General features: G+C 48.4%; 1 protein-coding gene across 2 annotated transcripts in view; it reads right to left on the reverse strand.

Annotated features, from left to right (window-relative positions):
* Positions 1 to 1,244, reverse strand: part of RAP1GAP (RAP1 GTPase activating protein) — a 269,542-nt gene extending 268,298 nt beyond the window's left edge. The window contains exon 1 of one of the 2 annotated variants that reach the window (XM_088459482.1): positions 959 to 1,244. In XM_088459482.1, coding sequence (XP_088315608.1) covers positions 959 to 961 — 3 coding nt within the window. In that variant the 5' untranslated portion in view covers positions 962 to 1,244. The remainder of the gene's footprint in view (positions 1 to 958) is intronic. The other variant, XM_088459487.1, reaches the window with a different exon arrangement.
* Between the last annotated feature and the right edge of the window lie 10,611 nt (positions 1,245 to 11,855).

Below are 11,855 nucleotides of genomic sequence, written 5' to 3' on the forward strand. Positions count from 1 at the left end.
ACTCACCATATACAATATACATAATAGGCGGCAACAGGAGCACATACTCACCATATACAGTGTATATAATAGGAGGCAGCAGGTGCACACTCACCATATACAATATATATAATAGGCGGCAGCAGGAGCACATACTCACCATATACAGTGTATATAACAGGAGGCAGCAGGCGCACACTCACCATATACAGTGTATATAATAGGAGACAGCAGGCGCACACTCACCATATACAGTGTATATAATAGGAGACAGCAGGCGCACACTCACCATATACAGTTTATATAATAGCCGGCAGCAGGAGCACACTCACCATATACAGTGTATATAATAGGAGACAGCAGGCGCACACTCGCCATATACAGTGTATATAATAGGAGACAGCAGGCGCACACACTCACCATATACAGTGTGTATAATAGGAGACAGCAGGCGCACACTCACCATATACAGTGTATATATTAGGAGACAGCAGGCGCACACTCGCCATATACAGTGTATATAATAGGCGGCAGCAGCAGCATACTCACCATATACAGTTTATATAATAGGAGACAGCAGGCACACACTCACCATATACAGTGTATATAATAGGCAGCAGCAGGTGCACACTCACCATATACAGTGTATATAATAGGCGGCAGCAGGAGCGCACACTCACCATATACAGTGTATATAATAGGCAGCAGCAGGTGCACACTCACCATATACAGTGTATATAATAGGGAGCAGCAGGAGCACACTCACCATATACAGTGTATATAATAGGAGACAGCAGAGTACACTCACCATATATAATGTATATAATAGGAGACAGCAGGTGCACACTCACCATATACAGTGTATATAATAGGAGACAGCAGAGTACACTCACCATATATAATGTATATAATAGGAGACAGTAGGTGCACACTCACCATATATAGTGTATATAATAGGAGATAGCAGGTGCACACTCACCATACACAGAGATCCTGCCGTCCAGAGGTCTCACACACAGCAGAGGGATTCTGAGTCTATCCTATTCCCATGTCTGAGATTCACTGCATCCAAAGCTCAGCTGCTGGGAGACGTGTGGTATGCAGAGCTTGCTGGGTGATGTGGAGTGTGCAGAGCTTGCTGGGTGATGTGGAAGTACAGCAGAGCTTGCTGGGTGATGTGGGGAGTGCAGAGCTTGCTGGGGGATGTGATGGATGCACTGCAGAGCTTACTGGGGGATGTGATATAAGAGTGCAGAGCTTGCTGTGTGATGAGAGCTTGATGTAATGTAGGGAGTGCAGAACTTACTGGGGGATGTGATAGAAGAGTGCAGAGCTTGCTGTGTGATGAGAGCTTACTGGGGGATGTGATATAAGAGTGCAGAGCTTGCTGTGTGATGAGAGCTTGATGTAATGTAGGGATTGCAGAACTTACTGGGGGATGTGATAGAAGAGTGCAGAGCTTGCTGTGTGATGAGAGCTTACTGGGGGATGTGATAGAAGAGTGCAGAGCTTGCTGTGTGATGAGAGCTTGCTGGCAGGTGTGATATGAGGATGCAGTGCTTGCTGTGAGATGTGATATGATGGTGCTAAGATTCCTGCAAGATGTGATATGAGGGTGCAAAGCTTGCTGCAAGATGTGATATGAGGGTGCAGAGCTTGCTGGGAGATGTGATATGAGGGTGCAGAGCTTGCTGCGAGATGTGATATGAGGTTGCAGAGCTTGCTGTGAGATGTGATATGAGGTTGCAGAGCTTGCTGTGAGATGTGATATGAGGTTGCAGAGCTTGCTGTGAGATGTGATATGAGGTTGCAGAGCTTGCTGCAAGATGTGATATGAGGTTGCAGAGCTTGCTGTGAGATGTGATATGAGGTTGCAGAGCTTGCTGTGAGATGTGATATGAGGTTGCAGAGCTTGCTGGTGGATGTCATATGAGAGTGCAGAGATTGCTTTGTGATATGAGGGTGCAGAGCTTGCTGCAAGATGTGATATGAGGGTGCTAAGATTCCTGGGAGATGTGATATGAGGGTGCTAAGATTCCTGGGAGATGTTATATGAGGGTGCAAAGCTTGCTTCGAAATGTGATATGAGGGTGCTAAGATTCCTGCAAGATGTGATATTAGGGTGCTGATATTCCTTGGAGATGTTATATGAGCTTGCTGGATGATGAGAGCTTGCTGGGTGATGTGGGCAGTGTAGAGCATGCTGGGTGATGTGGGCAGTGCAGAGCATGCTGGGTGATGTGACATAAGGGTTCAGAACTTGCTGTTAGATGTAAGGGTTGAGAGTAGGGTGGGGATAGGTGCTGCCAGATAAGTGAATGGTGTATATTGGGTAAGTGCTTTGAGATGAGTGAGTGGGGTATGTACGGTGGGAGTTAGGTGCTGCGAGATGAGTGATCGCAGTATGTAGGGTAGGGTATAGGTGCTGTGATATGAGTTAGTGCAGTATGTAGGGTGTAGGTGCTATGAGATATGTGAGTGCAGTATGTAGGGTAGTGTGTAAGTGCTAAAGGATGTGTGAGTAGTATGTAGGGTGGGGGGTAGGTGCTATGTGATGAGTGAGTACAGTAAGTAGGGTGGGGGGTAGGTACTATGTGATGAGTGAGTACAGTATGTAAGGTGTAGGTACTGTTATAGGAGTGAGTACAGTATGTAAGGTGTAGGTACTGTGATAGGAGTGAGTACAGTATGTAAGGTGTAGGTACTGTGATAGGAGTGAGTACAGTATGTAAGGTGTAGGTACTGTTATAGGAGTGAGTACAGTATGTAAGGTGTAGGTACTGTTATAGGAGTGAGTACAGTATGTAAGGTGTAGGTGCTGTGAAAATAGTGAGTGCAGTATGTAATGTAGGGTAGGGTAAGGTGTAGGTGCTGTGATGAGTTAGTACAGTATATAAGGTGTAGGTGCTGTGATAAGAGTAAGTGCAGTATGTAGGGTAGGGTGTAGGTGCTGTGATATGAGCTAGTGCAGTACAGTATGTAAGGTGTAGGTGCTGTGATATGAGCTAGTGCAGTACAGTATGTAAGGTTTAGGTGCTATGATATGAGTGAGTGCAGTACATTATGTAAGTGCAGTATGTAGGGTATGGTGTAGGTGTTATGAGATGAGTGAGTGCAGTATGTAGGGTAGGTGTTATGAGGTGAGTGAAGTATGTAGGGTATGGTGTAGGTGCTATGAGATGATTGAGTGCAGTATGTAGGGTAGGTGATATGAGGTGAGTCCAGTATGTAGGTGTTATGTTATGAGGTGAGTACAGTATGTAGGGTAGTATGTAGGTGCTAAAGGATGAGTGAATGCAGTATGTAGGGTAGGTGCTATGAGGTGAGTGAGTGCAGTATGTAGGGTAGATGCTATGAGCTGAGTGAGTGCAGTATGTAGGGTTGGTGTTATGTTATGAGGTGAGTACAGTATGTAGAGTAGGTGCTATGAGGTGAGTGAGTGCAGTATGTAGGGTAGATGCTATGAGGTGAGTGAGTGCAGTATGTAGGGTAGATGCTATGAGGTGAGTACAGTATGTAGAGTAGGTGCTATGAGGTGAGTGAGTGCAGTATGTAGGGTAGATGCTATGAGGTGAGTGAGTGCAGTATGTAGGGTAGATGCTATGAGGTGAGTGAGTGCAGTATGTAGGGTAGATGCTATGAGGTGAGTGAGTGCAGTATGTAGGGTAGATGCTATGAGCTGAGTGAGTGCAGTATGTAGGGTTGGTGTTATGTTATGAGGTGAGTACAGTATGTAGGGTAGTATGTAGGTGCTAAAGGATGAGTGAATGCAGTATGTAGGGTAGGTGCTATGAGGTGAGTGAGTGCAGTATGTAGGGTAGATGCTATGAGCTGAGTGAGTGCAGTATGTAGGGTAGATGCTATGAGGTGAGCGAGTGCAGTATGTAGGGTAGATGCTATGAGGTGAGTGAGTGCAGTATGTAGGGTAGATGCTATGAGCTGAGTGAGTGCAGTATGTAGGGTAGATGCTATGAGCTGAGTGAGTGCAGTATGTAGGGTTGGTGTTATGTTATGAGGTGAGTACAGTATGTAGAGTAGGTGCTATGAGGTGAGTGAGTGCAGTATGTAGGGTAGGTGTTATGTTATGAGGTGAGTACTGTATGTAGAGTAGGTGCTATGAGGTGAGTGAGTGCAGTATGTAGGGTAGATGCTATGAGGTGAGTGAGTGCAGTATGCAGGGTAAGTGTTATGTTATGAGGTGAGTACAGCATGTAGGGAAGTGTGTAGGTGCTAAAGGATGACTGAGTGCGGTATGTAGGGTAGGTGCTATGAGGTGAGTGCAGTATGTAGGGTAGATGCTATGAGGTGAGTGAGTGCAGTATGTAGGGTAGATGCTATGAGGTGAGTGAGTGCAGTATGTAGGGTAGATGCTATGTTATGAGGTGAGTACTGTATGTAGAGTAGGTGCTATGAGGTGAGTGAGTGCAGTATGTAGGGTAGATGCTATGAGGTGAGTGAGTGCAGTATGCAGGGTAAGTGTTATGTTATGAGGTGAGTACAGCATGTAGGGAAGTGTGTAGGTGCTAAAGGATGACTGAGTGCGGTATGTAGGGTAGGTGCTATGAGGTGAGTGCAGTATGTAGGGTAGATGCTATGAGGTGAGTGAGTGCAGTATGTAGGGTAGATGCTATGAGGTGAGTGAGTGCAGTATGTAGGGTAGATGCTATGAGGTGACTGAGTGCAGTATGTAGGGTAGATGCTATGAGGTGAGTGAGTGCAGTATGTAGGGTAGGTGTTATGTTATGAGATGAGTACAGTATGTAGGGAAGGGTATGGCGTAGGTGCAGTATGTAGCTAACAGATGAATAATACCGTATCTGGTATTAGCAGTGTCCACTCCTGAGGGTTAGCCATGTGATGAGTCGGTGCTAGTGGGCAAGGCCTGTGGTGGAGGGCGTGGCCGAGCGTGTGTGTTGCGCGCCGGGAGGAGGCGGGATTTTTGCCTGCCAGACACCCTGTCTGTGTACTGCCCCGCCCATCAGGTGTGGGCGGGAAAGAAAGAGGACAGAAGAACAACACGTGACCTGACCGCACGCACGCACGGCACGGGTTCTGCACTAGGTCGCACGGGTTCTGCACTAGGTCGCACGGCACGGGTTCTGCACTAGGTCGCACGGCACGGGTTCTGCACTAGGTCGCACGGCACGGGTTCTGCACTAGGTCGCACGGCACGGGTTCTGCACTAGTTCGGGGCAGTTTCTGGGACTTAATAAGGGGCAGCTTTATATCTGAGGGGTAGTTTCTTGGAGGGAAGGAGGCAGCTGTATACATGAGGGCACGTTTCTGGGACATAAGGGGCAGCTTTATACCTGAGGGGCAGTTTCTGGGACGTAAGGAGCAGCGTTATAGCTTAGAGGTGGGACATAAGGGGGCAGCTGAAAACTTGAGGGGCAGTTTCTAGGACATAAAGGGGCAACTTTAGGCCTTATAGGATAGTTTATTGGACATAAGGGGGCAGCGCTATACCTTATGGCAGAGGGTCCCAAACTTTTTGGAATCACGGCGCCCTAGAGTATCAGCTTTGTTTTCACGGCACCACTAAAGGTGCGTAACACACTGGGCGATTAGGAAAGACAGTACGATTACAACATGGTAATCGTACCGTCGTTCCTGATCCCCTGTAGTGTCTGCACTGAACGATCAGTCGCACCCTCCATCATTCCTGAACATGACGATTTGTCGTTATCGGCAGATTGTGCTGCATGTTCAGGCAATGGTCAATGTCGGAAACCACCAGCGGGAGTGCGCATCGCCGGTCGTTTCTGACATAAAAGTGCACGATTACTGAGCGATTGCACGATTACGATGTCGTAATCGTGCAGTCACTCAGTAATATCGCCCAGTGTGTACGCACCTTAAGTTTAAAATTGTTACTGAGAAATTCAGAAAACAATCTAGGAAAACAGTAAAGTGAAGTAAATTGTGCTCCCGTCATCCATAGGCTCAGTTATGTGGTGGCAGACTGGCTTACACTTCTATTTGTTCACATATTTACATTAAACTGACTAGAAATAATTTGATTTGGTGCTCGGCCACCAACCTGAGGCACCCCTGCAAGTGTACCAAGGCACCCCAGGGCGCACAGTTTGGGAACCACTGCCTTATGGAGTAGATTATTGGACATAATGGGGCAGTGCTATAACTTAAGGCAGGGATTGGGAACTTTTTTCCTGCCGAGGGTCATTTTGACATGTATAACATTATTTGCAGGCCACGCCCCTTTTTTGTGACATCACATGGGGCGGGCCCACAATCGCAAGTGATGACAGCAATGCCTGGAGCATTCTGAGGATGCTTCTGGGAACTGCAAGGGCAGCAGTGTGACCATCTGAAGCATCCTAAGGACACTCAAGGCGGCACTATTTCATACATTCTGGATGCAGGGTGCCATTCTAAGCACCCTACTAGCCTTATGAGGCTAGCAGAAAAAAGCTCAGAGGGCCAGACCAAATTATTCTGCGGGCCTTATATGGCCCCAGGCCTGAGGTTCCCCCATACCTGCCTTAAGGAGTAGATTCCTGGACATAAGGGGGCATAGTGCTTAAAAATGTAGGAAATTATTCCTTATAGGGAAATCTGCCTGAAATGTGACATTCAAGCTGTGTACACACTAGACGACCTGTGTACCCGGCCGACAGCAGATGCAACAGACGACATCGTGTGGTAGGGATGGCCATCGGCAGGGCCAGCCCGCCCGTTATGCAAACTACGCAGCCGCATAGAGCGCCAGCCAGCAGAGGGCGCTGTGGGCGATGGTCCCCAGCGCCACAGTCCTTCCCGCACCCTAACGCCACCGCCACACTCCCCCCACCCCCCAAGCCGCGACTCACTCCTGAGCTCCGGCTTCCTCCCCACATCATGACGTCTCTCCCATAGTTCCGATGAGCGGCGGAGCTCACACCTGACCTCCAGCGTCCGGCTGTGTGTCATGGTTATGACTTTTTCCATGAGACCACGCCACGGCTCCTTAATTTGTTTGGGCACGCGCAACAATATGGCTGGGGGCGCCAAAAATTATACTCGCTTACCAAAAAATGTTGCTATGGCCAGCCCTAGCCATCGGTGTGGTTGCCTTTGGTAGCGCAATAGCAAGTGGCCATCGATGGTAACCAACTATGCAATGGACGTCTATTGATGGTTTCATCAACCGATGATCATCCCTGTTCTTTGGCTGACTAGCTCGGAGGCCAATCAGAAGAGGGAGCGGGGCTATGCTCAGTGTCCTGGCACCTTGTAAAAAAAAAACAACTATTCGGTTACGGTGTTCCATCGATGGAGGGAAGCCATCTGGGAAGAACATTCGACATTGGCCATAAACCATCCCTATCGTGCAGCCCATATGCACCACACAATTTGGTGAACAATCACACAATGGGCCTGAGTCACGTAGGATCGCAAGGCTGCGGACGCACACAACCAGTCGATGTTTGCGTTCTGCGATCAGGTATACGATCGCAGCTGCACAAAGAAGCACCGTTTGCGTGTGGAGAGGGGTGGGGGTGGAAGGAACCCAGGCGTGCCTGTGCGTTAGAACGCCGTTACAGGGTCGGGCATAATTAATCCCCTGCGATGGCATACGCAGCCGGAGGTCTAGAAGGTGACAGGAAGTTTCGCAGTTTGTGAGTCAGGGTCAGCTCAACCACAACTGTGCGTATGGGTCCGATGTTTTCGCTGACTTGCGGATGTATGTAATGGGAAGTGGGCGGCTATATACAGTGGTGGGCGTCTTGGTATAGTGCTGCGATCGCATTCATTTGCATATTTTTGCAGCGAGCAGGGTGCGTGCGATTGCAGACATGTGACCCATGCAGAATCAGGCCCTATAGGTCATTCCCTTGCCACATCCAAATGCTCGTCAGTCACATTCAGACTGAGCAGCATGTACAGTAGATCTAAAGATGCGATGGTCGACCCCGCAGGAATGCGCATAGTGCGTACACACCGGATGATTTGAACGATTTGTCATTCCGATCTGTCGGAAATCGGCATATCATTTTAAAAATCGTCTAGTATGTACCCAGCTTTAGGAGGGATGTCTGTTGCCGGGGTAGGGCAGGGGGGGGGGAGAGGAGAGAGGGAGGGTATCTGCTCTGGATTCTCAGAGAGATTACATGGGGGGCAGGGGCATCATCTGTGGATTGTCTTCCTGTGGGAGGGTCATGAGAAGATGCTCAGTCTGGATTTAGGGAAGATGGATCAGGAGATGCCCTCACGTATGGTAGGCAGGGTCAGGCTGTCTGGTGATGCCCGCCTGTGTTGGTAAGGGAGCCTGTAGACAGCAGAGGGGAGGGTTCTGCAATCCTCAGCCTCAGACATGTCTGAGAGGAAAGGTGTAGAGGGCACGGACATCTGTGAGACAGCTGATCCTCAGGATTCACTCTTTCCTGACTGCCAGAGCTGTGGTGACGGAGTGAGCTGCAGGCTTGTGCCCTGTTTCCAGCCAATCCCAGAGGAGACGGTATAGCCTATACATAGTCCCTATTGCCTTACCCTTATCTATGTATATGAAGACATATAGCATTTGCTGTAATAAGGCCTTGTGTGTGACAAGGAGATAATTGCACCAATTATTGTACACAATAGTGTCAGGACCCATAACTTCAGGGTCATTCCTGGATCTCTTAAGGACAGTCAGTAAACTTACAATTAACCCCGCCCTCACCCAACATGTAGAACATAGTGGGGTAACAAAGGAGATTATGGCCCCTTTGCAGACAGCCCGATGGCCTTAAAGTGCATTTACTGGGGCTGATGCAGATGTGATTGTATACTGTATATCTCTCTGGGAAATAGCTTGTCTGCATTTGCACTATGCGTGCCCTGGTAATGATCAGAGGCATAGGCATTTTAGTTGCATCTAAAGATGTGTAGCTGGCGTGTAACGGCATCTTAGGCAGTGATCAGTGAGTGTGCCCTGACATGGGGTATCTTTAGCATAGGTATGGCCACCGGTGGTGTTACCAGCGATGGCGATATAGCAAGTGGCCATCGATGGTTACCAACTATGCATTAGATGACCATCGATGGTTTCACCAACCGATGGTCAGACTCATCCCTGTTCTCTGACTGGCCCATGGGCCAATCAGAACCTTAGGGCCGGGCTACGCAAGTGCCGGAGGCGGAGCTATGTTCCGTGTCCCTGCAGCTTGTAAAAAAACGTTCAGTTTTGCTGTGCCATCAATGGAGGGAAACTATCTGGTTCTCCCCATCGATGATAAAATCATTCAACAGCGGCCATAAACCATCAATGATTATGAATCATCGATGACCATTCCTACTTTTGAATATAGCACTGTATAGGCTGGTGTATGGACCTGATTCATTACCGATCGCAACTGCGATTATGCACACAGACGGCCGATTGTTGCGATCTGCGTATACATTGCAGTGCGCGAAGATCCATCGCAGAGTAATTGACAGGAAGTGAGCATTTGGTTGGTCAGAGAAACACAGGCGTGCCAGTGCGTTTGAACGCCTTTACAGGGGCGTGCATAAATCAGCCTCTGCAATGCCGTACACAGCCTGGGCTCTCACTGCGTGCGATGAGGTTAGCAATTCCTTGTGCAAGTGTGCGCGAGGCTCCAATGGTACTCGATGTTACGGATGGTTTCACAGACTTGCTAAGTATTACGGATGTGTGTAAGGTGAAGTGGGCGTCCTTATGTTGGGCTGCGACGGCACTACGGTTGCAATCATTAGCATATCTAAGCAGTGGGACTGCGTGCGTAATCGCAGCTGCGAACGCAATAACGATTCGTAATAAATCATGCCCTATGTCCATACTGACGATGATGACTAGTGTTATTATTATCCTTTATATGGTGACACAAGGGTTCCGCAGCACCTTACAAAGTACAGAAACAGAATGAGGAAAACAGTGACTCGCAGTAATAATTGTTGTATAAGTACATAGTTTATAAACATTGCTGCATTAGTGATTGTAATACTCAAATGGCAGCAGAAACCAAAAGTTAGTTGCCGTGGTAAGGAGTATGGAGTAGATGCTGGTATACATATGTGTCCTTATACAGTCGCGCCAAAAGGCCCCTCTTGGCACGCCAGGTCCCGCGAGACTGCTAGTGCCGGGCGTCATTCTGCGCTCCGTGGCATATTGAGGATAAATGTATGAGGACACATAAGTAAGTAAGGGGAGGAAAAGTACACGAGGAAAGAGGGCCCTGCTCGTGGCTGTTAAACAGCTGTATTTTAGCATTGGCTATTCAGAGACTCAGTCGCACACACACATATAAAAGTGTTGCATATCAAATTAATTAGCACAATCTGCTGGTGTATCCTAGTCGCATCAGATAGCGGACTTAGGGCTGTATTCAGTTAGTTTCGCACCCGCGATACTTTTTTGCGTCTAATTGAAAACGGCCCATAGACGCATTTTCAGCAACAAAAAACGCCCGCCTCTAGCAGAGTCTCATGTGACCTGGCGCGCTTGACCTGGGGGCTTTTTGTGCGCGACTGCAGCAAAGATGTGTAAGGGCACATCTGTAGTTACTTGCTCTATCTATTACTCTGTTCCCAGATCTGAATCGGGCCCCATGATCGCTGTTGTTATGTGAGAGTGAGGGAACATTGTGACTGTCTTTATTACATGTGTCCTGAGAATGAGGAGACACCGGGACTGTCTGTATTACATGTGTCCTGCTAATGAGAGGAGACCGGGACTGTCTGTATTACATGTGTCCTGAGAGTGAGGCCACACCTGGACTGTCTGTATTACATGTGTCCTGAGAGTGAGGCCACACCTGGACTGTCTGTATTACATCATGTGTCCTGAGAGTGAGGGGACAGCGGTACTGTCTGTATTACATGTGTCCTGAAAGTGAGGCCACACCTGGACTGTCTGTATTACATGTGTCCTGCGAATGAGAGGACACCGGGACTGTCTGTATTACATGTGCCCTAAGAGTGAGGGGACACCAGGACTGTTTGTATTACAGCTGTCCTGAGAGTGAGGGGACACCGGGACTGTCTGTATTTAATGCGTCCTGAGAGTGAGAGGACACCGGGACTGTCTGTATTACATGTGTCCTGAGAGTGAGGGGACACCGGGACTGTCTGTATTACGTGTCCTGAGAGTGAGGGGACACCGGGACTGTCTGTATTACATGTGTCCTGAGAGTGAAGAGACACCAGGACTGTCTGTATTACATGTGTCCTGAGAGTGCGAGGACACCAGTACTGTCTGTATTACATGTCCTGAGAGTGAGGGGACACCAGGACTGTCTGTATTACATGTGTCCTGAGAGTGAGGGGACACCAGGACTGTCTGTATTACATGTGTCCTGAGAGTGAGAGGACGCCGGGACTGTCTTTATTACATGTGTCCTGAGAGTGAGGGGACACCAGGACTGTCTGTATTACATGTGTCCTGAGAGTGAGAGGACACCGGGACTGTCTGTATTACATGTGTCCTGAGAGTGAGAGGACACCGGGACTGTCTGTATTACATGTGTCCTGAGAATGAGCGGACACCAGGACTGTCTGTATTACATGTGTCCTGAGAGTGCGAGGACACCAGGACTGTCTATATTACATGTGCCCTGAAAGTTAGGGTAGAATAGGCTGTCTCTTACATGTGTCCCAAGAGTAAATGGACAATGGGACTGTCTGTATTACATGTGTCCTGAGAGTGAGAGGACACCGGGACTGTCTGTATTACATGTGTCCTGAGAGTGCGAGGACACCAGGACTGTCTGTATTACATGTGTCCTGAGAGTGCGAGGACACCAGTACTGTCTGTATTACATGTGCCCTGAAAGTTAGGGTAGAATAGGCTGTCTCTTACATGTGTCCCAAGAGTAAATGGACAATGGGACTGTCTGTATTACATGTGTTCTGCAAGTAAGAGTACATCGGGACTG

Source organism: Taudactylus pleione, unplaced genomic scaffold, assembly GCF_031769625.1.
Source record: "Taudactylus pleione unplaced genomic scaffold, aTauple2 ptg000912l, whole genome shotgun sequence".
NCBI lineage: Eukaryota > Metazoa > Chordata > Amphibia > Anura > Myobatrachidae > Taudactylus > Taudactylus pleione.